The sequence below is a fragment of the Equus asinus genome, chromosome 28 (genome assembly GCF_041296235.1).
Source record: "Equus asinus isolate D_3611 breed Donkey chromosome 28, EquAss-T2T_v2, whole genome shotgun sequence".
Lineage (NCBI taxonomy): Eukaryota > Metazoa > Chordata > Mammalia > Perissodactyla > Equidae > Equus > Equus asinus.
The window spans coordinates 14,798,233-14,825,673 of record NC_091817.1 but is presented as its reverse complement, the minus strand read 5'-3'; the positions used below and the strand labels follow the sequence as shown (position 1 = coordinate 14,825,673).

Genomic DNA, 27,441 nt, shown 5'->3' with positions numbered 1-27,441 from the left:
GTGCTCACCTGTGACCACCCAGCTCGAGACAACAGACCCGCCACCTGCTGTGTCCATCAATCACTGTGCCAACAGAGCAGTCTCGTGACTGTTGTAAAAGGGACGTCTCAATCATATGTGAAACATCCTCTTTGGGGGTATATCACCACTCTGTACACCTCACTTCTTTGGTGCCCTTCCTTCCTTTGGTAAAGAAGGCCCTGGGCCATGGTCCTCACATTTTGGCTCAGAATAAACTCACCCAAATTTTCATTTATAGATTGGTTATGGATTATTTTTATCAAGTTTTTTTTCTTCTTTTCCCCAAAGCCCCTCAGAATGTATAATATAGTTGAATACAGAATATAGTTGTATATTCTAGTTGTGGGTCCTTCTATCTCTACTATGTGGGATGCCGCCTCAGCATGGCCTGATGAGCGATGCCATGTCTGCGCCCAGGATCTGAACCGGTGAAATTCTGGGCCACTGAAGTGGAGTGCACAAACTTAACCACTCAGCCACAGGGCTGGCCCCTAGGAACTTTTGATATAATCCGAGCAAGTAATGAATGAACATTGACATAGGTTAAAATACAGCCAGAGCAGCCATTTCAGAGGAATTACCTTGTACATCTTGTTTTCTTTGTCTTCCAAACTGGACCAAACCACCAACATTCCAAAGAAGTCAGTATGGGCAAGGGTATCTTGTTTGTAAGGGCTGAGGAAACTTGACTTTGCCGGGGGCCCATCACTAGCCAGTCAATGAAGTACAAGTCTGGCCTTTTGTCTGAAGATGGAACCTCAGGCCAATCTATGAACTATAAACCTAGCCTGATCTTACCCAGCACCAATGAACTCTTCTTCAATACAGCTCACCCTATCCTCCCCTTTCCCCATAAAACCCCTAAACCCCTCTCCTGTAATCAGGACAATATTTGGGTTTCTACCTGAATCTGTGCTCCTGGAATTGCAATTCTTTGACCCCAAAATAAATACTCCACTGCCTTTCACTTTGGCCATTTTTAGGTTAACAACGCCATTTCCAGGCGTGGCTTGTTCGTTTTTTGGAAATCATCTAAAATTATGGCCCAGTTCAACTGTGTCCACCGACCTCCAGCAAACCCAAGCCCAAGAGCGGGGAGGAGAGCAGCGGACCGCCAGCTGGCGCCGGGTTGGCAGAGGCTGCAGGGGGCGGGGTCGTGTGGAGACGGGCAGCTCAAGTCTTCCTCTCATTGGCCCGAGAACCTCTGCGCAGTCTCCAATCAGAAGCGCCTGCGTCATCACGTCGCGGGGCGAGGCGCCGCCCGCGGAAATTTGAAATGGCTGGCGGGGAGCTGGCGGATGGCTGGCTGCGGTCGGAGGCGATGGCACCGGGGCCGGAGCGCAGAGGCCGGGCGGCCGAGGAGGAGCCGGCGCCCGTCGAGAAAGGTGAGCACCCGCCCTGCCGGCCGCGGAGCTCCTCCTGCGGCGGCCGGTGTCCGCGCGGCCTGCGGCGCCGGGTGCCTCCGCGGGCGCCTGTCTGAGGCCTTCGGACCCGCCGGCCGGGGGACGCGGTGGCCGTGCGAGGCCCCAGCCGCTCTCCTGACGTCAGCGTCGGGAGGCACCGGGCAACTCCCGCCTCTCCCCGCCCGGTCTGGCCTCCGCTTCCTGGAGCCCGAGGGGCTGGGACCGGGCCAGGAGCTCCCAGCCCGCTGTCGGGGCGCTCCGGGGGCTCGGGCGCCGTGATTGGTGGAGAGGGGCTCGTCTTTTTCCTCCGCGTCTCGGAGGATATCCTGAACCACACTGCGCTTTCTCGAAAGAGAAGAAACCGGAACCCTTGGCCTATAGATAACTGCACTGAGCAGGGAGGGGTGACAGGCTCGAAGCTGGGGGAGCCAACTTTGGACAGAGGCTAAAAATAGAACCCAGGTCTAGTTCTCAGTCCTTTCTGCCTATTTACGGAGATCCCACTATTTATTTATTTTTCTTGATATTTTAAGCTGGTTCAGGTTTTTAGTTTAACATTTCCAGTTGCGTTGTGTAGCGGAAAGAGTCTTGACAGAGAGAAAACATGATTGTGACTTAATTACACTACCAACCCCTCTTGTGACCTGGCAGAAGTCACTTGGCTTCAGTTTTCCTATCTGGAAAACAGAGCCAATGGTCCTACGGAGTGCTGAAGATGAAGTGAAATAATGTGTGAAAAAGGGATACTTTCAAAGTGGCTGTAAAGAATGGTGCTGAAGTAAGGTCTTCTTCTTTTCTTCTTTTTTTATTGTGTTAAAATACACATAACATAAAATTTACCCTCTTAATCATTTTTAAGTGTGCAGTTCAGTGGTATGAAATACATTTACGTTGTTGTATAGCCATCATCACAATTCAATCCCGTAACTCTTTTCATCTTGTAAACTGAAGCTCTACACCCGGTGCGGGACAGCTCGCCTTCCGCCTCCCCCAGGCCCCGGCAACCACCGTCATACTTCCTGTCTTTATGATTCTGACTACTCTAAGTACCTCATATGAGTGAAATCATACGGTATTTGTCTTTCTGTGACTGGCTTATTTATCTTAGCATATCTTCGAGGTTCATCATGTTGTAGCATATTGCGGAATTTCCTTCCTTTTTAAGGTTGAATGATATTCTCTTGTACGGATATACCACATGTTGCTTATCCATTCACCCATCGATGGACACTTGTGTTGCTTCATGTTTTAGCTGTTGTGAACAATGCTGCAAAGAACATGGGTGTACAAGTATCTCTTGGAGACCCAGCTTTCAGTTCTTTGGAGTATGTACCCAGAAGTGGAATTGCTGGGTCATACGGTAATTTTATTTTTAAGTTTTTGAGGAACCACCATATTGTTTTCCACAGCAGTTGTACCATCTTGCTTGCCTGTCAGCAGTGCACAAGGGTTCCCGTTTCTCCGCATCCTTGCCAACACTTTTCTTGATAGTTTTTCTTGTTTTTTTGATAGTAGCCATCCTAATGGGTGAGAGGTGAAGTTATTACTGCTTTAACAAACATTTATGTATACTGTGTGATGGGTACTGTTGTAAGTGATTAACAAATTATTTAATTCTCTTAATTTATTTGAAGTAGGCATACTATTTTACCTTCCCTTTATGGGTGAGGAAACTGAGGCATAGAGAGATTGTCACAAAGCCAGTAAGGTGTTGCTGTGCTCTGGGGCTCATGTGCGTTGGTGTTTGTGAGTCGTAGCCCCATGAGTACCCTTTGGTCATCTGTTGGGTCAAGTAATTCTGGTGGCTGAACAGGGGCAAAGTTGAAGGAAGGAGAAACTGTAAGAGGTGGGGGGAGAGAAAGATTGCTGCTAATTATAGTGTCAGATGCCCTCCCTGAAACCACCTATGGAAACTATTTTGCCAGTCTGAGTGCTACCCTCACCACTGTTTATTTAATAGTTTTGTCGATTAAAAACATCATATTACACAAAATTAGACATGCCACTGGCTGAATCACGTCTTATGATTTTGAAGCCTTATGAAACATAATTACATACAGCCCAAACCAAATGTGATTAGCATTTTCTAATCTTTTCCTTAGGTACAGTCACTGAAATTAGTGAGGAGGAGCCTAGAAGCTTTAGTGGAGTAAACCTTAAGCGTTGTTGAGAATCTCTCATCCCTGTTTATTGAGGGGCCGTTGACAGACATGTAGAAATAGAGGGAGGCTTCAACTCGTTTGAGAGGGAGTATAGGGAGCTCTTTACTTTAATGCAGCTTTGTGCAATTGTTTTGGGGAAAAAAGACTGAGCTATTTGACTATTGTAAGTTGCTAGCTGTAGTTAGAATCATAGCTGATCCTGTGAAGGAGAACGTGGGTGATTTCCACTGAAATAGAAAACAACCCTCTTGCTTTGCCTCCCTGAAAAACTTCACAGACAACACCAAAAACCTGACCTGTGAAAGATTGTAAGTTATTATTTTGAAGTAGAACTTGGATTCTGAGAGATTTTTCAGTTTGGAAACCTGGTTTGTTCTGACAACAATAGAGGTAAGGGGAGCATCATGCCAAAATCCTTGTTTATGTTTTGCTTGGAGTTTCTAAGCAAGGACGTGAACATAGGAGCGGTCTGTAAGCACTGCAGGTGTCTGGGATAGTTGAGCTGGCTTATTTTTGTTGTTTTCTTAGCTTTCTTCCAAGATGAAGATTCATGCAGTGATTGTAGCAATCAGGATAAGCCAGGTACCCGGTTACAAAGTTTTGTGCCAGAAGGAACAACTCACTTCCCAGAAGTGTTCCAAACAAGTCATCTTTTGTTCTATGAGCGATTCAGAGCCTACCAAGATTACATTCTAGGTGAGTCAGTTCTCTTTTTTGCTTCTTTTATCTTTAGTTTACAAGTAGATTGTCTAACTCAGTCCCTTAGACTGCCAGCTCTTGGTTCTGAGAAAGTGGATTTAAGTGGGTTTATTAACTTCTCTCTGCTTTATGCACTCTCCATTCTTACTGTGTCTGATTTGTTTGTAGCTGACTGCAAGGCCTCTGAGGTCAGAGAGTTCACAGCTGAGTTCTTGGAGAAGGTCCTTGAGTCGTCTGGATGGCGGGCAGTCTGGCACACTAATGTGTTCGAGGTTCTGGTTGAGGTAAATTTAATTCTGTTGTTAAGACATTTGTCTTTAGCTAAAAGGACTTTCCTTCAGACTTTTGTATCCAAAGTGCTTATTTTTAATGAAAGTTTATAAGCTAATTGAAAACAGCATGTTTTTTCACATCTAACTGCCATGGTGTATGACGTGTTCTGCAAATTTTAAAGGCAGCTGAGGAGCTACCAGAGAATTGAGGTGGTTTAAGTTTCAGTGTCCTTTGACAAGGGGAAATGGATTATAAACCTATGACGTGGAGGAGGTATTTGATGCCATTTAAAAAGTAAAGAGGCCTAGGGCCGCCCCGTGTCCAGGTGGTTAAGTTCACACGCTCTGCTGCAGTGGCCCAGGGTTTTGCCAGTTCGGATCCTGGGCGCACACATGGCACCGGCTCATCAAGCCATGCCGAGGGGGCATCCCACATGCCACAACTAGAAGGATCCACAACTAGAAATGTGCAACTGTGTACCACGGGGCTTTGGGGAGAAAAAGGAAAAAACAAAAAAATCTTAAAAATAAAGAGGCCTAATTATGAAGTCAGCTGACTTTCAATTAATTTTTTACCTTCTAGTTGTAGCTCAAACCAAATAGGCATTTTAAAATTAATCTATTTTTGCCTAACAAATTTGTAGATATGTGGTTAATCTCTTGATAATGTGTCCAATTGCAGAAAGTAAAAACGATCTTATTTTTCAACTGACTGGGCCTTTTACATTAAATTTGCACTTTACTTACAGCTGTGAATTTTTTCTCGGTGTTTGTTAACTGGACCACAAAAAAACCTGTTAAACTAAAATGTTAAACTAGGGAGTGTGAATACAAGTTGCTCCTGCAGCTTCTTCAGAAAACGCCATCCCATACTGCAGTGATGATGGACGAGGCTGAGTTGCAGCTGCTCCTTGTGATGTTTAAATTTTGGATTATGCAGATATCTCTGGTTGCAGTTCGGGCCTGTTAATTAGGTTATGATAATGTCATTGTTGTTGTGTCCGCCAGCCCATCAGTTCTCTAAAAGCAGTCAAGGTTGTTTTAAAGAGAAATGTGCCATTTCCTCTGCTTAAAACCTCTAATACATTGGATTTACCAAAGGCCTGGCGTTGGCTTTATGGCTTCTTATTGTGCTGGAGAACACATAAAATCCAAGCTCCTTCCATCCCTTCACAGCCTGGTCTCCTTGCCCCTCTCTCTCACCTCATCTCCTGCTGCCCCCACTCCCATTTCCTTCCTTTGGTTCCAGCAGGAAGCACTGCCTTTCTGCCCCTCCAGCTGCTGAGCTTTTCTCTGCCTTAGGGCCTCCCGCACCTTCCTGTTCTTCAGACAGCTGCTTCCTTTTCACCTTTTTCATCGCAGCTCCGAAGTGACTTCCCCTGACCATCCCAGCAAAACCAGACCACTACCTCTGCTAGTTATTCTCTGTCACATACTCATCACAATCCTGTTTGTCTCCCCGATTACAACGTAAGTTCCATGTGGGTAAGAAGAAGGCTCCCTCCTCCCATTTCATGCTTTAAAAAAATCAGGCTGTAAGTAGTGTTTCTTCTGTGTGTCTTAATTTTGATTTCCGTGTGTTAAGTCGCACTATTTTAAATTTCAGGTCATAGATGTGGACTATGCGGCCTTGAAGGCGGTGGTGAGCCTCGCTGACCCGTACCTCTGTGACTCTCCAGTGAGCACTTTTACCTTGGAGTGTATGCAAGAGCTCCTCGAGCTGAAGGAGCATCGGCTGCCCCTGCAGGAGCTGTGGGTGGTTTTTGATGATTCCGGAGTATTTGACCAGACAGCACTTGCAATTGAGCATGTCAGGTAGGAAGAGAGTTGATAAAAATAACCTGAGGCCAGAAACTTTGGACGAAATGCAGTAATTCTGGTCTGTATTATACCTAGATTTGAAATTCAAACTGTAAACGTGGTCATTGCAGTATTTTAAAATATTCAAAGATAGGAGAGTCTTTTCTAAATTAAAAAAAATTTAAAGATGGTTGAAGTTTTCCTTTTGAGATAATTTCAGAGTTACAGAAAAGTTGAAAAAAATATTACAAAGAGTTCCTGTATAGCTTTCACTCATTATCCCCAAATGTTAACAAAGGATAGAGGATTCTTAATTTGGTTTACATATATTTAGAAACTATCTTAAAAGTTCTGGATGCTAAGGCTTATGGCTGATGTACTTGCATATGAGAGGAAAGGGAAGGAGTGAAGAGGTGGTGGACCATTACCTGTGCGCTGATAAGGCCTGCACACATTGTTTTCAAGGATGCGTCTGGCCTAAGAAGGCGTTTTCTCAGGCCCCTTCCAGGATCCTTAGGGGATGTGCTCCTGCCTTTCATCCTTTTTTGACATAACTGATTTCCACTTGCATAAGTGCACGCCTTGTCCCTTCAGTGAGAAAGAAAGCCCATACCTGAATTTATAGGTACTTTTTTCAGTTTTTCAGATAAATCTTCTGTCAGATAGTTGCTGATATAGATAGTTCCTTTGGATCTTCTGTTTATAAATCTGCTCACTAAGAAAGGCTTACTTTTGGCTGTTTAAAAATGGACTTACGTTCCTCCAGGAGCTGGAAGACTGAATAATATAATGATCATGTTAATAATATTCCTTGGTGTTTTCTAGTTTAAAAAGTACTTTCCTGTTTCTGTACCATTAGTGAGTTCACCTAGTTTTGCTGAGCTTAATTTGAATGCTCTACAAAGAAGCATAGTGTCTTGGGTCCTGCTTCCAAGACATCTCATTGAAAATTTTTAATTGTATGTCAGAACATTTAACCCTAGATGTTCAATAGTAGGCCAAGCAATATAAATCTAAGGAACTGACTTCTGTCCAGACTGAAATAACTCCCTTATGTTTCTCTCACTGACAATAATCCATCAATTGAAGCATTTGAAGGTAAAGAAATAATTGATGAGTTTAGGGAATCAGGAATCAGAGAGCTAATCTCTTATGTGTATAGAAGTTGCAGAAAGACAAGTATCTGGAATTAGTAGTGGTGTTATTTGAAGGAGAGCGTGGCTAAATTTATTCTTCATTTTGAGGTCAGTGCACAGGAAAGGTCCAATTATGAGGGTTTTCATTTGTTCATTTATTCAATAAATACTTGAGTGCTGGTTCTGAGTTGAGGGTTAAATTTGACTGGTGCATGGAACAGACATGGTCACCATCACCAGGGAGCTGTAAGGCTACAGGTGGGAGACGACCCTGGATGAAATAATTGCACAAAGATATATACATGATTGGAAACCGCAGTGAGTGCTCTGAAGAATTACAGTGTTCTAAGACTGGATCAGGTTGCTGTTACGTGGTTATTGCCTGAGCAGATGACATTTGAACTTGAGTCTGAAGCTTGGCAGGTCAAAGGGCTTCTGGCAGGGGTGGGGGAGGGAACAGATGGTTCAGGAGCTCAGTGCACTCAAGGAGCTGAGAGGCCAGCATGGCTGGAACACAGGCGGTAACGGGAGAGACTCAGGGAACCGGTGTGGAGAGCTTGTCAGGGATCAGAAGATGCAGGGCTGCTAGCCAATTAATGGTTTTTGTCAGTAAGAGCAGTGGGAAACCATTGAAGGGTTTTCATTCAAGGGTGAGTATGATCCGCTTTGTGTTATAAAAGGTTCCTTCTGGCCGCCGTGTGGAAAACAAGTGGAGGGAGATGGAGTAGGGAGACCAGTTAAGAGGCCAGCGAGTGGACTCGAGGAGGGACACGGAGAGGACAGAGTCAGGCTCACTAAGAAAGTGGGAGGGCTCGGGCTTGGTGGTGGAGTGGATATCAAGGATGAGGAGATATGAGTGGATATGGAGAAGTCAAGGTTGACTCCCAAGTTTGTGTCTTGAGAGAATACACACAGGAGGAGGTGCAGATGTGAATGATCTGTGAATGCCCCACATGGTACTGCTGAGGATGATAGCAGGGCTGGGTCATGAAATGTGAATATCAGCTTCCCGGGTGGAGAAGGTGGAAGGCACTTCTGGCAGCCTCACTAGCATGCCACATGGAGGTTTGAAAGAGCTTGTGAAATTAGCAGTTTGCATGCAGGGGTTCTGAGGCAAGAGAGGCTCTAGGGCCAGACTGAATCCATGGACTCTCAGCAGGCTCAGGAATTTGGACTTTATTCTGAGGGCAACAAGGAGCCAGCAGAGTTTCTTTATCCGGTAAAGGCATGCTCAGGTTTTTGTTTTGTTATGTTAAAGATGGATTCTAGAAAGTGAAGAGATCGGCAGTCCAACCTATAAGAATTAAGAGATGGCTGCATTTTCACTGTTCCTTCCTTTTCACAGCAGAACTTCTTGGCAGACTTACAGTCACAGTCTGAATTTCCTGGCATTCCAGTAATGTTTCTTTCCCTGCAGCACCCCTGAAACTGTGCTCAAGGTCACCAAAGTCCTCCATGTTCTTGTATCCAGTTGTCACTTCTCTGATCTCATCTTGTTTGACCTCTTGGTCACATTCTAGTTGTCTAATCATTCCCATCTTCTTAACACACTCTCCTCCCGGCTTCTGGGACACCAACATTTTGATAGTGTGTTACTGGCTTGCTTTCTTAGTCATTTTGGCTGGCTTTTCCTCTCATGCTCAAACTTTAGAATGTTTGGAGTTACCCAAGGATCAGTTTTAGGCTGTCTGTTCTTTTCTCTTTCTAATCAACATTGGAAGCATGTTAGAATAACCTTGGAATTTTCTTTATGGGAGTAGTCCAATAATACATGAAGAAAGAATGATAGGATCAGAATATCAGTATTTTGCAACCAGTAATGAAATAAAGGTTCAAGGCAATGATCATCAATGGCTACAACCACTGGCAAAAAGCTGATGGGGACCTTTGTAGTAGATGGATCAGGCTGACAGCCCCATTGATCATTGATTTAATCCATTGATTGTTCTTAACCTCATCATCAAAAGAGATCACCGGGTATGATGTGCTTCCTGATGGAATTACGTTATACTTCCCTTGAAGTATTCTTGCCAAAAAGGCTTTCCTAAAGCTGATCAAGTCTCTAGATCTTACTATCAGTTTACTAGAAAGAAAGGGAACAGAAGAACATGTTAAAGGACCCTATAGGGATGCAATCAACAAAATTCAGAGTGTGGGAAACTATTAAATAAATTGCAAGAAGAAAAAGCGGGAGGGATCATCTATAGAAGAAAGTGATTTAATTAAAGGCAGTGGCTGACCATTGTTTGGATCCTCATTTGAACAAGCCAAGTGTAAAACAGCAGCAAAAGAGTCAAGTAGGGAAAACTGAACACTGACTGGATATTTGGATATTAAGGAATTGAAAACATTTTTTTTGGTATAAAGATTTATTTTAGAGGTACATACTAAAAATTTATGAATGAAATGAGATGTCTGAGATTTGCTTTAAAATAATCCATGTCAGGATGGTGAGGGGAGGGGAGCAGAGAAGTAAGGGGTATGGGGTAGAGAGGAAATAAGATTGCCCGTGAGTTGATAACTGTTGAAGCTGAGTGATGGGTCCATGATATTCATGATACTAGTTGCTCTTGTATATGTTTGAAATTTTCCATAATACAAAATTTGTGAAATCACTTGGGCACTTTAAAAAAAAATATGGATCCTGCACACGCATGGCCACTGTGCGCCACCCCCTCACCCCGCCAGCCTCAAGAGAATCTGATTTATTTGTCTGGGGTAGGGTTGAGAATCCATTTTAACAGCTTCCCAGGGCCTCTAATGTCCAGCCAGGGTGGAGAACTGCTGCTTCATATTATGTCCCTAGATGATCTCATCTCTTGCTTTAATGCCATCGACATGCTGGCAACTCCCAGATTTGTGTCTCCTGCCCTGGCCCTTCCCTTGAGCTCTGGGCTATATGTTCTTCTGCACTCAGACATCATCCACTTGGAGGTCACACAGGCATCTCAACTGGAACATGGCAAAAACAGAACTCTTTATTGTCCACCCCAAACCTGTTTCTCTCCTAGTTTTTTCTGTCTCAACAAATGGCACTACCATCCACCTAGTTACAGATGGTCAATAAATAGTTCTTATAAAAAGACAGTCCTACCAGAACCAGGGTTGTAGAGAAACTTCTAAAGAAGTTTCCCATCTGAAGAAGGACTCATGATTATCAAGCACGTCTAGCAAATCCGCAGCATTCTCCACCGTGGTTGGTAGAATTGTTTGGATTTACTCGTTAGCTCTCACTCCTCCAACATCCTAACATTTTGAGCCAGTGATTGAATTTGAATGATGCTACTTTCCTTTTCAGGTTTTTTTACCAAAACATTTGGAGGAGTTGGGATGAAGAAGAGGAGGATGAGTACGATTATTTTGTCAGATGTGTTGAACCTCGATTGAGATTGTAAGTATTCCTTAGTAACCTTGCACATGTTGGAAAAATAGCTACCCATGGTTTAACTTTACCCGTGTGTGTACATACGTCAGGGGCCAGACTGAAACACTGACGTACAGATAGTACAACCCATCGACGAGTCACTATATGGAATTTGTACAAGTGCAGAGAAACCTACTTTTAGTGTTTAGAAACTGAGTCTAAAAGCAGAGAATTCATGGGGCTGGCCCTGTGGCCGAGTGGTTAAGTTCACGTGCTCTGCTTCTGTGGCCCAGGGTTTTGCTGGTTCGGATCCTGGGTGTGGACATGGCACCGCTCATCAAGCCATGCTGAGGCAGCATCCCACATGCCACAACTAGAAGGACCCACAACTGAAATATACACTTATGTACTGGGGGGATTTGGGGAAAAAAGCAGGAAAAAAAAAAGAAGATTGGCAACAGTTGTTAGCTCAGGTGCCAATCTTTAAAAAAAAAACAGAACTTAAAAACACACAGCTTTTGTAAATCTGAATAAAACTCAATTGAACTAATGTGTTAAATTCAAAGACAGTCGTTTGAAAAACAGGGAAATTAAATTGAATTATAGAAGACTTTTTTTAAAGAGTACTTTTAAAGATATATGGCTTTACTGTAAGTTCCTACAGTGAAACACACTAGGCTAAGTGAACAGATTTATCTCAGGATGTATTGTCAAGTTCTTGTCCTTACATCTTATTTGACAAATAGAGAACATACTAAATAGTTAATATTAGTGGTGAATAAAAATTTTCAAAATACCTAAACACATTCTTCTTCTAATTTATTGTATCTTGGTAGGGAAAAACCCTTCCTTACAAAAATACCAAACATCAACCATGCAACCCAAATAGTTGTTCTGCACTGACTTTGTTCAATGTGGCATTCAGCCTCCACTAGATGGTGCTCGAAGCCCGGGTAATTTTTCTTATATTCATGAGTAGTCTTTTAACAGACAGTGCAGCAATAAAAATACAATTAGAAGTTGCACTCTAAAAAAAATTGTAGAAGGTAACTTTTTTCCCTGTATGAAAGATGGTTTGGTTACGTGAGATAAGACTGCAAACCTCTACATTTTGGAATCCAGTTTGACTTAGTAAGTTTCTCTTGGTTTAAATAGTAAAGTGAAAAATATGTGAGAAGTCTGCTTAATGGTTCTACCTGGTTTAGAACTGTGTGTGTCTGATTTCAGCTCTTCATAAATTGGTTGTGATTTCTATTTAGCTTTTCCAGTTTTTCCATTGTGCATTTCCTATTTTCCCAGAGTGTATTCAATAAAATGCCATAATTTCAACAAATTTGCATATTTTCTAATTTTGATACACTTGCTCTTAAATTGCAGTGATTGGTTTTGATTGAAGTGAGATGTGATGGTGGGTGAATATCAAGTATCTGGCAAATTTGACATTTACTTGGAAAAAACTCTATTCCGATTTGACAGCCTTACATGTTTGAGCAGCAAGAAATGATTTATGCACATACCTTGTACATCACTGGCAGATGGGAAAGCATAAGGGAGGAATTGTTTTTAGTTATTGAGAAGAAACTTTGACACGTGATAGAGAAACTAGAATGTTATCAAACGTAGGCAGATTCTTTATAAAGGTCCCTGGGCTAAGACAGGAGTAGAGCTGTCAACAGGCAAGATTTAAAGGGAATCGACTGGGGCTGGCCCTGTGGCCGAGTGGTTAAGTTCGCGCGCTCCGCTGCAGGCGGCCCAGTGTTTCGTTGGTTCGAATCCTGGGCGCGGACATGGCACTGCTCATCAAACCACGCTGAGGCAGCGTCCCACATGCCACAACTAGAAGGACCCACAACGAAGAATAAAAATTAGAATAAAATCTTAAAAAAAAAAAAGAATTTATAAAAAAAATAAATAAAATAAAATAAAGGGAATCGGACCATATTGTCTGGATTTTGCACGGTGTGGTAAATATTTTTCCTTTGTAATTTGAAACACCCTGCTTCAAAGCTCATGGATCTGAGACACAGATGTTGGTTCACTGCTTCCACACTACGAAGTATCACTATAATGAGAAGAAAGAAGCTGACTGACACAGATATTGAAATGCTAAGAAACTTATTTTAAAATATGAGTCTTCATCTCTCTAACTTAATAGACCTGGTCAAGCAGTCAGTGGTTTGATCCCCTTGTTTGTGAAGTGGATTTCTAGAATATCTTTAAGTGAGTGTGGATTAACCAAAGTAGACGAAATCCTTGCTTTATAAGCTTTACCTAATTCATTTACTTGAAAAGCAAACATAAATTTATTATTTATTCATTTTAAATACTGTTTGCATGTTCACCATAATTTGATGTAAGTATGTTTAGGATGTGGTTCTGTTTTTTTCCCCCATCTTATTTAGAGCATGACTGAGTGAAAAAAAACATCATCTAAGGCAGTAGTTCTCAACCTTGGCTGCACATTAGAATCCCCAAGGGTCCAGGGACTGGCCCTGTGGCCGGGTGGTTAAGTTTGTGCCCCCTGCTTCAGCGACCCAGGGTTTCACCACTTTGTATCCTGGGCATGGACATGACACTGCTCATCAGGCCATGCTGAGGTGGTGTCCCACATAGCGCAACCGGAGGTACTCACAACTAGAATATACAACTATGTCCTGGGGGGGTTTGGGGGGAGAAAAAGAAGAAGAAGAAAAAAGAAGATTGACAACAGTTGTTAGCTCAGTTGCCAATCTTTAAAAATAAATAAATAAATAGAATCCCCAAGGAACTTTAAAAAATACCTTTCTACTTCTAGAGACCAATTTAATCTGTCTGGGTGGGGACCTGAGCATCTGTATGTTTAAAAGCTCCCCAGTGAGTCTAATATGCAGCCAAGGTTGAGAAGCTCTGGCCTCCGGCGTAGCTAATATACTTTTAATGTAAAATAAAGGAATTATTTTACAACTACAGATAATGACAATAATATTGCAGTTTATTTTCAAATCCATTAATTTCACATCCATTAACTTGGTTGTACATTCATAAATTATTTTATGGCATCTAGAAGTACTTTTTTTCTGCCTATACATTTGATGAGTTATATAAATTAATAATAAATTTTAAGTGCCAATAAGGTTGTCCAGTACAAAGTTATTTTGTTTTAATCACTCTCTAGTAATGAAAGTTTTATTTTTTTCTCCCAGAATCTCAAAGGCTTATGCTTTTGAAATACTCCAAAATCTTCCTGAGGGAATATTCAGCGTAATTTTGTGCCATAGTGCCTTAACTGTGAGGAAGGACTAGATGATTTGAATCATTTTTAATTTTTGATCTTATAAATATGATAATCTTAAACATTCTTAGGAAACTATTTGGGATACTTCCTTCTCCACCTCCACCCTAGATTGCCTTCTGCCATCCACTTATGATTTTGAATCTACTATATGAGAAAATAATTTATTAAATAATGATATAAATACGAATAATACAAATTGTTCAACATGAACTTTCAGTGTTTCTAAAGCACAAATGCTTAGACCTAAGGAAAAAAATAGCAACTTCTCAAAAGAAGAACAATTAGTGACCTTAGTGAAGCTGTGCTTAGAACTTTCAACAGCTTCCACTCAGAGTGCTGTTCAGAAAGACTTAACATACCTGAGTTATACACTATAAAACAGTTTTCTTACTGAGTCTTTGAGGAGTAAATGGACTGTCTTAGTGATAAGAAAATGTGTCTGAAAGGCAGTAGATTTCAATTTACTTTTAAACTTGCAGGCATTATGACATCCTTGAAAACCGAGTTCCATCGGGACTTATTGTTGACTACCGCAATCTCTTGTCTCAATGTGAAGAGAGTTACAGGAAATTTTTAAATCTGAGAAGCAGTTTGTCAAACTGTAGCTCTGATTCCGAGCAGGAAAACATCTCCATGGTGGAAGGGTTAAAATTGTATTCAGAGATCGAACAGTTGAAACAAAAGCTAAAACTCATTGAGAATCCTTTGTTGAGGTACGTATTTGTCCTTCTTAGCCGGTTGGCATCTTTTCTAACCAGCTCTCTTACTGAGAACTGATAGGTCTGTTTGGTTTCTTTAAGATATGTGTTTGGTTATCAGAAGAATTCTAATATCCAAGCAAAGGGCGTCCGTCCAAACGGTCAGAAGGTCACCCACGTGGTCGCCTCCACCATGATGACTGGCCTGCTGTGGTCCCTGCTCAGGGACAGGCTTTGTCAGGAGCCCAGTAAGGAAGAAATAGAGATTCAGGTAAAATTTCTTGCTGCAGGTGGTTTTTTCCCCTTCGTATCCACCCTGGGTTTTCCTGAATTGTGCAGAGTATGTTGACAGGAGCTTGCCAGAGCTGCTTTCTGGGCAGTGGGAAGTAGTGTGAGTGCTGCCTTCCATCAGCACCAGTCACTTACCAGCCTGCGTTGGGCTCAGTGCAGTAGCAAAGGAGATAGTTATTAGGCAGTTTTGGCTTCCTTTTCAAAGGAAACAGGAGGCGCGTGCAGGAATACTCAGGTTGCTTTCGGGGGTGCACATTTGCAATATGTTGTTGTTTTCCAGTTCCATGGTGATCCATTGTCTGCTATAAATGCCTGCTATGAAGGTGACACTGTTATTGTTTGTCCTGGCCATTACGTGGTACATGGCACATTCTCCATTGCTGACTCCATTGAGTTGGAAGGTGAGTATGAAGATCATACTACCAAACTCTCATGCATGATCTGCTGGAGAAAACGGTCCGTCACTGACCTTGTTGAAGCTCCAGGAATAGGATTGCAGCTCACTTGACTGAGGATGTGTTGCCTGGAAGCATTAGGGGTGTTTCAGGTGTCCAGGGGATTGACTCAGTGTTTGAGCAACTTGACGTGTGGTTCTTTGCAGCCTTATACGTGTTGGGAAGGCAAACACAGAGAAAGAGGACCATTAGGAAGAACCATCCTTTCCAGATTCGAAGTGGTTTATGGAAAGAAAATCTCATTTCTGTTTTCATAGAATATTTTCAGCAATATATTTTTAAAGTTTAGTATTTTTTTATTTGTTGCTTATTCTTATTTTGTATATGTTGTGGCTATATTGGTGCATTTTTTTGGTTTTAAATTTAGCATATTTTTGTGAGAGGTATAGGTCCAACTTGAAAATGGATCAAAAATCTTTTAATTCTTTAAGACTGCTGAGTGTCACAAATTCTACACGTTGCATTTCATGTTGAAAGATTCTATTAAAAGTAACTTTTTAGGGGCCGACCCCATGGCTGTGTGGTTAAGTTTGTGCAGTTTGCGTGCTGTGCTTTGGTGGCCCAGGGTGTCCTCAGTTCGAGTCCTGGGCGCGGACATGGCACTGCTCATCAAGCCATGCTGAGGCGGCATCCCACATGCCACAACTAGAAGGACCCACAACTAAAAATACACAACTGTGTACTGGGGGGCTTTGGAGAAAGGAAAAATAAAGTCTTTACAAAAAAAAAAGGTAACTTTTTAGCAGTTATAATCTTATTGTACATTTAGAGTGATTCCTAAATTTAGGTTACTTTGCAGTCCTTCATCTTGGTCCTGTATATTTCCATAACGTGTCAAATTTAGATGCACCTGCTCAACTATTTACCAAAAGAACTTCAAGTTAGCAATAAAGCAAAAAGTCATGTATCATTTTGGGACTTGCGCAGCTGTTCACAAACTGGGTAAGCTGTGTCCTTTATCTTTATCTCGTCAGCACTTCTTAATGGAAGCAAGGCTGTTCCATTCAGGGTTTCGTTGCCTGCTGTTCACTCATACATCACCTCACTCCTTTTTTGTTTTGTGTGTGTAATTTTTGTTCTTTCTCTTCTCCAATATTTGATATATAATAGATGTATGTGTATAAATAACACATTTGTAGGATAAATCACTGCAATAAAAACACTTTACTTTTTGGCATAGTGAAAATAGCATTAATATTATAGATTGTATGGTGGGTGAGAGTTCTTCCTAGATTGGTGAGGAAATTATAATGTAATTGCCAAAATGTCATAACTAACGGTATAGAATTCTGATAGTTAAGTGTAAAAATGACTGTAAAATTACTGGTAGAGGGCATTTCTGAGAATCTGGGGAATCAGATGGTATCTCTAGTGTGATGTAGGGAGTACTTGTTCATGAGTAAGATCAGGCTTGTCTGCTAGCTTATCTGACCTGTAGGTAACACTTAAAATAAGAGATATATGTTGAGCTCCCACTATGTGTAGGGTATTAACAGCACTTATAGTAGGGTTTTTCTTTCTTATTTAGGACATCCATTCACTTAGGTGATGGTTTTGTTTTAAACTACTAAGAATACATAACTTGTTTATGTAATAATCTGTTTTTTTCTTAATGTGGCAATTCTTTTTGTATTTTTTATTTTTTGGATGATGAAAAAACAACGGTTATTGTAGAAAATGTAGAAAGTACGGACAGACGCATAAAAAGAATCAGAAAAAAAATTACTCATAATCCAGTCATCCGGAGTCCATCACTGGTGGCATCACGGGGTCTGGGGTCCTTGCGTCCTCTAGTGCCTCCAAGAGTGGTGTGCACTCTTCACGGATGGGGAACCTCAGTGACTTTGCCTATTTAATGTAGCTACTGTAGCTTCATTTCCTCAAGCAAAGACTCATTTTAGACAATGAGAGTTATTTCTTACAGCTCTGTGTGGTTCTGTTTTATGATGAAAGTCAGGCAAATTTTCTAGTTTTCTGATATTCCAGTTTTTTGTAAGCTCATTCAGAGGTCTGGCCTGCGTTATTAGTTTGATTAAGATTTCTAGAGATCCAGTGTAGTTTATTGGTTAACAAGGTAGACCAATTTTTCCAAAAGCTAAAACTATTTTAAGTCAATCTGTTTAAGAGAATATTAAAATTAGAAAATCTTGAGAAATGCTTAGGCTTTTTCAAACCTAATTTATATTAGAAAAATAGAATCTTACAGTTGGAAAAAAGGCTTATAAGGGCTAAATGCTTCAAAGCCCTTTGACCAGTTGTGAGTACTTAGGATTATTTATTTTTTTAAAGTAGTTTTTTGTAAGTGAATTTAGTGCTTAGCTGGTCTAAGATGGTTGATAGGGTAGTTTTCCTGATACATGGGCAAACTGAGTTGTTATTAAAAATTGTACACGTGGTTTAAATTAAACAAGGTATGTGGGGAGATAGTTAGGTTTTATTTAAATGCCACTAGGTTGACTGGTCTCAAATATCATTTGGATCATTTGAGATCATTTGCTATTGTAGCAGTTTTGTGATTGGACGTTTCCTCTCACTCCTCTTAAATCTTGCTCTCTGCCTTAGGATATGGTCTACCAGATGATATTGTGATAGAAAAGAGGGGCAAAGGAGACACTTTTGTGGATTGTACGGGCACAGATATTAAAATCTCAAGCATAAAATTTGTTCAGCATGATGCTGTGGAAGGAATCTTAAGTAAGTGTCTGAATATTTCGTGTATTATGTGTTTTAGGCTTTGAAAGAAAACCTTACTTTCTCTGGAAAATACAATTTAATAAAACACCATTCTTGAGTATATGAAAGGTTGATTAATTATGTACATAGCGTGATGACTTAGGAGGCTTATTCTAACGTGAAAAATAGTTCAGCCTATTCTTGAAATTTGGTTTCTGTGTGATCACTTTTTTTCTTTTAAGACATTCCGGTATTGTCTGTGTTCTTCGTATTCGATTTCGCCCTGCATTCAAACCCGCCGTCCTCACGCTGTGCTGGTATTTCTTCCTAGGATCCTTTCTTGAATTGGGCCTCCTTTTCCTCTCCCTTTCAAGATACTCATGAAAGTTGCTTTGTGATACTTTTTTGTAATGAAAAGTGCTTTTTAACTTGATTTTGCATTTCTGAGGTCAAGTCCTTCTTTTTTAAGAAGGCTGCTTTTAGAGTTTAGAAAATAACTCAAAAGAGTCATTATTTTGTAAGTTATGAATTTGTAATCCCAGTAACAAATTTTAAATGATAGCTATTGAGAAATATTTAGACTATATCTAATGTTAACTCTAGGCCATGTCTAATACTGGAAAAGATAGATTACTTCTTAAAGCATTTGATTGCATGTTTTCATCGTAGTCATTCACCATGGCAAGACGACGTTGGAAAACTGTGTACTGCAGTGTGAAACTACGGGGGTCACAGTGCGAACATCAGCAGAACTTTTAATGAAGAATTCAGATTTATATGGTGCGAAGGTATGATAATCTCTTATCCTTTGGGGAACTAGTTTAGGGTTAAGTTCTAAGTAAGCAAATAAAATGTGGGACCAAGATATAAATACAGACTCTTGTTCTCTTTCTTCCAAGAAGTTCAGACACTTATATGTACTAAGTCAGCCAGACTTGATTCTATAAAGTTCTTTTTTTTTTGAGGAAGATTAGCCCTGAGCTAACATCTGCCGGCAATCCTCCTCTTTTTTCTGAGGAAGCCTGGCCCTGAGCTAAAATCTGTGCCCATCTTCCTCTACTTTATATGTGGGACGCCTGTCACAGCGTGGCTTATCAAATGGTGCCATGTCCGCACCAGGGATCCGAACTGGTGAACCCTGGGCCGCCAAAGTGGAACATGTGAACTTAACCACAGCGCCACCCGGCTGGCCCCTATAAAGTTCTTATTTAGCATTTTCAAAACAGAGATTAGGAAGAAAAATAATACATCTCACAATTTCTCTATAACTTTAAGACAGATTTAGATCCTTCTGGGACCCTGACAACACACATTTTGGATCTTGTATTGTAGTCGCACAGGTCCCTGAGGCTCTGCTCACTGCTATTTTCAGGGCATTTCTCTCTGTTGTTCAGACTGGGCAATTTCTATTCTATCTTCTGGTTCACTGGTTCTTTCCTTTCTGCTATTGAGCCCATCCACGGAGCTTTTTATTTTAGTTATTGTCTTTCTCAGTTCTGAAATTTCCATTTGGTTCTTTATATCTTCTATTTCTTTGCTGAGACATTCATTTTTCATTTGTTTTAAGTATGTTCATAATTGCTCATTAAAGCATTTTTTCCATGGCTGCTTACAAATCAGTGTCAACTAATTATGACATTTCTGACCTCTTGGTTTTGGTTTGCTAGGTAGCTGCTGGCTTAAGTTATTCTCCTTTTTTAAGTTTTACGTGATTCCTGATAATTTGATATTTAATTTTAACTATTTTGTTGTATATGTATTTTTAATGTTATTGTCCCTAAACCTTTTTTGTACATAACCCCAAAATGAAATCTCTTAGCTGAAGGCCCAACCAGCAGATCTTTTTACCTCTCTATAGAGAGTTGGGTTGGTGTGTAGTGGGCCACTCAGCCCTATATGTTCTAGTAATCCCCAAAGGGGAAGTAATAATAAACGTTTTCTCATGATACACTACTACTGTTAGAAAAACAACATACATGCAGTAGATGTGTCATAAATGTTTAGAAACAACTCTTCTTCAAGTATGATATTGTGTATGAAATTATTCCAAAAATGATTTCTTAAATAACTATAGAGGTTTGAGTGAATTATTTTTACTTCCCAAAGTACCTAGCATGGCATGAGGAAATAAATTATTCCTGTTGCTGTTACTTTCTTGTTGGTACCATGTGGTGCTGAGGGACAGTGTGAGAGAATTGGGCCACGCATAGATCTTTCTGGTGACTCTGTGTAAATGAGACGCTTGAGTTGGTTGCTAATTTTAACATTTGTGTAGTAGTAGAGGCCATTAATTGTTTAATTCATAGATGTGATTTTTAAGTTAGGTTGGGATATTTTAAAAGTGGTGTTTTTTAAAAAAAAAAATAGGGTCTTATTTGTATCCTCAAATTACAATATTTTACTATACTCAAATATTGCTCTCTAACTGAATATCTCTGAGAGGTTAGTCATTTTGACTAAGTGCATCTTTCAATGAAATTTTTTTCTGGGGGGGGTCAGGATCAGAAGACTGATTGTCCAGAATGAAAGAGAGTGGAGCAGTAATCACACGTTGATACTCCTAGCCAGTGTATGGTGTGTGTGGTGTTTGTGAAAGTGATAAATGACAGGCATCTTTCTGGAAATGGAGCAAATGGAAATGTTGATTAGAAATACCTAATAAAACTCTCTGTATAACACTTTATATTTGCACTGTGTTAAAGGCTAAGAAGTGGTTGTAATAAACCTTCTTGTATAGTCCTGCCTTTTAAAAACTGATTGTCAATATCTTAAAATGTAACTTGTAGGGTGCTGGTATAGAAATATATCCTGGGAGTAAGTGCACCCTGAGTGACAATGGGATCCATCACTGCAAGGAAGGGATCCTTATAAAGGTGAGCACCTGCTGAAACGCCCTCTTTCCAAAGGTTAGAATGGTTTCACCTAAGAGAGAGTTAGACTTTATTAATTCCCACGTTGGGTTCTGTTGTTTCAATAGTTTCAATAGTTCATGATTGGAACTCTCTTGTGAGAATACTTTACTATCTATAGATCTGCAAAAATGACAGAGGAATGCTGTGTCCCTTAAAGCTCAGACTATGCTACCACGTATTAATAAGCATAACTTTGTACTTTATTTTTAGAATATCCTGAAAAAAGTGAGAGGATTTTTAAAGTAGGCAGTGTTGAATGTTCCTTAAAATGTTTGTTTTCAATGTCACAGGACTTCTTAGATGAGCATTATGACATTCCCAAAATATCCATGGTGAATAATGTCATACACAATAATGAAGGTTATGGTGTTGTCTTGGTGAAACCTACAATTTTCTCTGACCTGCAAGAAAATGTCCAAGATGAAACTGAAGGTATGCTATAATTGGTAATTTTTAAAAATAAAAACCAGATTTAATTTAGTTTATTTCAGCATTAAACTCTGATTAAAAATATGAGTCTTCCAGCCATAAAAAAAGACAAAATTGGCCCATTCGCAGCAACGTGGATGGACCTCGAGGGTATTATATTAAGCGAAATAAGCCAGTCAGAGAAAGACGAACTCTATATGACTCCACTCATAGGTGGAAGTTAACATATTGACAAGGAGATCTGATCGGTGGTTACCAGGGAAAAGGGGGGGTGGGGGGAGGGCACAAAGGGGGAAGAGGTGTACCCACAACATGACTAACAAAAATGTACAACTGAAATCTCACAAGGTTGTAATCTATCATAACATTAATTAAAAAAAAAAAAAAAAGCATGATTAGAAACATTCTCTACTCTGGGGGAAAAAAAAGCCTCAGGCTAAAAAGGGATCCTAAACTGTAGAAAAATTTGTGGACAGAAGGAGAGCAGTAGGATTATTTCTCTTTGCTATGTGGATAGGGGTTTTGGTGACACATAGCAGTTGACAGAGAAATGTAGCAGAATGGCAATATGCCACTCTACAGACTTTATCTCAATACTCCAAAAAGCATGCGTCTGTAGTTTGCACTCAAGATTCACAGTATCACAGTGAATCTATAGGAGGAAACAGGTATCTGTGATTCCTAATGTTCTGCTAGGTCCCACCTCTTCTCAGAGATCCAGATAACTAAGCTCAACAGCATATAAAGTTTAGAAGGAGGGAAGGATGACCATATTCTTATTCCAAAACAGATGTGTTCGCTAAAAGCAGAGGTTCTCAACACTGGCTGCTCATTAGAGTCATCCGAGGAGCTTTTAAAAATGTTGATCTTGGGCCCCGCCATCTCCAAGATTTTAGTTGAATCAGTCTGAATTCGTTTGTGATTGTGGGATGCTAGAGAACCAGGGAGGATGGGAAACTTGACTTTGCTTGCTGAGCACTAGCAGCGTGGATCCTCCTATGGAAAATACTGCTAGTTGTCGCCTTGTATTAGTAAGCTTTCTATTTTTAGTTGGGTTAATGGTCACCTAAAATAAAGGCTGTATTTCACAGTGGAAAAAAAAAAATCTGAGTCTTCCTTTCTTCCTTAAAAAGGAAACCTGGCATACATTTGGGTGTGGAGATAGAGAGGCATGGTAAAGCTAGAACATTATAGAATCTCAGGGGAAAAGAAATTTCTAAGATCAGGGCCAGCCTGATGGCACAGTGGTTAAGTGCACACGTTCCACTTCAGTAGCCTGGGGTTCGCCAGTTCAGATCCCGGGTGCAGACATGGCACTGCTTGACAAGCCATGCTGTGGTAGGCATCCCACAGATAAAGTAGAGGAAGATGGGCATGGATGTTAGCTCAGGGCCAGTCTTCCTCAACAAAGAGAGGAGGATTGGCAGATGTTAGCTCAGGGCTAATCCTCCTCCTCCAAAAAAAAAACTTTTTCCAGGTCAACTAGTTCAACTATTCATTCAAACCTTGATGTGTGGTTTCTGTGGTCCTGCAAGTCCCTTCTCATCATGCTTGGCTTTCTATAAATTTGTAGAATAAGGATGGGCATCTGATGGCAATGGTGGCCTCTGCTGGTATTTGTTAAGGATGGAGGCAGAGAAGTGAATGTGCGGGTTGAAGCCTGCATTACTGGAGGGGATCATGGAGTTGGCCTCTACTTTTTATTGGTAGAAGTAAATGCCTCCTTGTCAACTGTCTTTCTTGACAGCAAAGCTGAGCTAACTCAGTGGGAGATTCATGAATTTGAAGCCATGACCCAGATCACTCTGGAATCGGTCAGAGGAGGATTAGGCCTAGGCATGGGTGAGGACGGTGTACCGGATGACGAGTAGCCCTTGTTGTCCTTCAGGAGCCACTCCAGTTATCTGGGGCTTCTATTTCCCTCGCAGTTCTGTAGGTCAGAAGTCCAGGTGGGCTTGGCTGGGTTGTCTGCTTAGGGTCTCTCAAGGGTGAGGTTGAGGTGTCAGCTGGGCAGGGCTCTTGTCTGAAAGCTCTGGGGAGAGAATCTGCTTCTGAACTTGTCCATGTTGGCAGAATTCACTCCTGCAAGGCTGTAGGACTCAGGCGCCATTGTTTGCTAGCTGTTGGCTAGGGGTTGCTCTCAGCTTCCAGAGGCTGCTCTGAGGTCCTTGCCCCTTGACCTCCTTCATCTCAGCAACAGAGAACCTCCCTCAAGGCAAATCTCTTCATGCTTCACATCTCTTCGTGCTTTCTTCTTCTTCATCCAGCCAGAAAAAACCTGCTTTTAAAGGGCTCCTATTAAGGTTAGGTATTCCTGAATTGTCTCCTTTTCTAAAGATCAACTGATTAGTAACCTTAATTACATCTGCAAAGCCCTTTTGCCATTTAACAATCATGAAAGTACCACCGGGGGCGGGTGTCATAGGGGCCATCTAGAAGTCTTAGTGGGTAGTAAATATCCAGGAAAAGGCTTTTGAGTGAATGAGATTCCAGGATAACAAGAGAAAAGAATTCAAAATTGGTAATCCTATATGAGGGTCAGGAAACCTTGGTGTGAAGAGTAAGACAACTGCTCTTTGAGATAATTATGGCAAAGTGTAAAATCCAGTCAGGTGACAGCAGACACCCTCAGCAGAAAAAGCCTGAAAGCTTTTACAGACTGTAGAAATATATATGTTTTAGTTGGATTGGTTTGTATATTTAACTTTATTTGTTATAATTTGTTTCTCTAGAAAATAATGCACTTAAAATTCAGACCAGTGAAGAGGCCAGTGCAGCTGAAAGAGTGGAACTAGACGAGCTGATTCAATGTGCAACTGGTAAAATGGAGCTTTATGCAAGATCTGACCTTTCTGAGCAAGTTGAAGACAATTGTGAAATTGTAAATGAGCTAGTTGCAGCCTCCACACAGAAGGGCCAGATGAAGAAGAAAAGGTTGAGTGAGCTGGGGATCACGCAAGCTGATGACAACTTGATGTCACAGGAGATGTTTGTTTCCATTGTGGGGAACCAGTTCAAGTGGAACGGGAAAGGGAGTTTTGGCACATTTCTTTTCTGACCACTATGATATAAATAGATAGCAAAATACTGGAGTTTGCGTATGCTGCCCCAAGAATCACTGCTGCTGTCATAGGTTGCTTCATGTCTGTATTTTATATTTGATATATTCGATTGGACTTGAGCGAAATGTAGATTTCTGTCTGCAGGTGTTGCATATACAAAACTCCATCTTTATAAGAAAGGTTATAAAAACATATAATATGGAAAATATTTAGAGGTTTCTTCCTAGGAAGTCTTGCTTTCTCAAACATGTAGTTTGCTCATATTAAGCCCATTAGTTACTGTAGTGTAAATACATTTTAATCTAGCACTTCAGAGACGAGGAAGAAAGACAGGGAATGCAAGATGAGTGCACAAAAATGTGATAGGTGTTAAATGTACAGAGTTCTTACAGTTGTCTTTTTATCCCAATTACAGCAAGTCTGATTTCCGTGTTGTATTTGCATAATACCTGTCTTAAAATAAAAGCTTTTGTGCTTGGGAGGTTATCTGCCTAATCAGACTTCCTGAGAATCTGAGTGGGATGCATTTTTATGCTGAACTGTGTAATCATCAAAACAGTGATGGATAGCATCGCAGGTGTGAAACAGAAGTGAGGTGTGTATTCAGAGCCAGTGTGCACGCAGAGCACTTTCACTGTTGCTGAATACGAATGATTAAAAAGAGGGGGCTTTCCTTTTGCCATAACAGTATTCTGATCAAATTTCTTACACAGTCAAAATGATTACCTATATAACTTATATCAGCTCTGTGTTCTTGATATCATATTGTAAAGCACAGCTTTTAAAAATATTTATATTAAAAAAGTATGTGATATTAATATGCCTACTGATTAAAATTATAGTGATGAAATAATAAATTGAATCTTGTATTTTTCCAAATACGTTATGGGCCATAGTGCCAGTGTAGCATATTGATCCTTTGAATTACACACATTTTGGGTTTTTTTAGTGTTTCAGAAAGAGTATTAAATTTTTTCCTCAGTGTGGTTGTTTGTTTCTTAAATTGGAATAAATTATAATTATTTTCCAGATGCTGCTAAAATGTGGAAGGATTCATCTTAGATATTTTGTTTGGCCATTGAAAGGCATTTTTCTTTTATTCTTTAATCCTGTTTCAAAAGTAGTGCTAATTAATTCTGAATCAACTTGTCCCAAATACTGATTTAAAAACCATTTATTCAACTTAAAAAAAAATCAAGTTGTTTTCCAATTGAATTTCTGTTTTATCTTGGAGTGTAGGTTCTGTGTATTCTCATGCAACTTGCTAGAGTGTCAAGAGAATGACAAGCAGCTAGTTAGTAAAGGTAATGCCTTCTCGCTCCTTTGCATAGCACGATCGCTTTTCAGATTTCATTTCTATAGTAGTTTAAATCTCAGCTTTTATATTAGTGAATAGGCCTTATGTATTCTTAGTGAAGTTACATACAGTGCATTTTGCCTCGGTCATGAAGAGTTGAGCATCTCGGATGACTTAGTAGAGGCAGTATAGAGAGCCGTGGAGGGATGTGCATTTTCACATTTGAGGTCAAAACACTGACGTGGAGACGTGACGTCAGCGTCATGGCGGAGTGAACTTGCCCGGGACTCTCTCCCCTCCAATATACAACAAAAAAACAGCAGCCATATTCCAACAGAAAATACCCTAAAAGCACAAAAATCCTCGGAGAGTCACAGCAGCCACATGAGGGAGGGTGGAGAGGCTGGAGCCCCCATTGGAGGAGCTGGAACAGGGTAAGACAGAGCTTCACTCCCTCCTCTAAAGACTGCGGTAGCTGCCGTGGGAGGCTCCAAGAGGGAAGGAGCAGGGAAGGGGTCGCTTATCTGCTGGATCACCAAGGACACCCTAGAGTCTTGCAGCCTAGAGGGAAGCCCTCTAACAGGGCAAAAGCTTTCCTGTGGGGTGACCTCATCAAGCCAAGATCCCAGGAGAGCAGAAAGCAAGAGCTGATCAGGAAACCTGGGACTGCATGCAGGAGACAGCGCCCCACCCCGGACGGGTGCCACACCATCTCAGCTGAAGGTGAGGGCTCAGAAAAGGCGGCTCTCGACCCCCACCCAGTGGCAATAGGCTGTAACTGCAACCGAATAATATCAATGAGGAAGAGCCCACCTTCCAACATCAGAGGCTACATCAAATCTCCAGACCAGAGAGAAAATGACAAGTACCCAGAATTCAATCCTGCACCCCTATGTTCATCACAGCACTATTCACAATAGCCAAGACATGGAAGCAACCCAAGTGCCCATCGACTGACGATTGGATAAAGAAGATGTGGTATATATATACAATGGAATCCTACTTAGCCATAAAAAAACCAAATTCATCACATTTGCAACAACATGGAAGGACCTGGAGGGAATTATGCTAAGTGAAATAAGCCAGACTGAGAAAGACAAACACCAGATGATTTCACTCACATGTGGAATATAAACAAGTACTGGGACAAAGAAAACAGTTCAGTGGTTACCAGGGGAAGGGGGGTAGGAGGTGGGTACCGGGAGTGAAGGGGAGCACTTATGTGGTGACAGTCAAGAAATAACGTACAACTGAAATCTCACATTGATGTAAACTATTATGAACTCAATAAAAAAAAAAACACTGACACAGAAAAAGGACTGTCTTCTGTGTTGATTGAATAACATCATTAGTGTGACCTTGAATTTATGGCAGGTAGCAAAGTTCTGTACCTTGATTTGAGTATTTTCTTTATTTGAGGTTCTCTAGAAGTATCTCCCTCAGTTTCTTATTCTGTCATTGTGCCACAGATAAATACATGAAAGTATTTTCAT

At 40.8% G+C, this 27,441-nt stretch overlaps 1 protein-coding gene across 1 annotated transcript; it reads left to right on the top strand.

The window, feature by feature from the left end:
• The first annotated feature begins 1,252 nt into the window (after window positions 1–1,252).
• SHCBP1 (SHC binding and spindle associated 1) lies at window positions 1,253–27,234 on the top strand. The gene is made up of 13 exons (XM_014868031.3): window positions 1,253–1,406; window positions 4,115–4,282; window positions 4,454–4,569; window positions 6,164–6,372; window positions 10,792–10,884; window positions 14,611–14,844; window positions 14,932–15,100; window positions 15,401–15,521; window positions 18,138–18,269; window positions 18,918–19,036; window positions 21,035–21,121; window positions 21,451–21,592; window positions 24,322–27,234. Exons 1-13 carry the CDS (start codon window positions 1,298–1,300, stop codon window positions 24,645–24,647), a joined length of 2,025 nt encoding a protein of 674 aa, XP_014723517.1. The 5' UTR covers window positions 1,253–1,297; the 3' UTR covers window positions 24,648–27,234.
• Window positions 27,235–27,441: the final 207 nt, after the last annotated feature.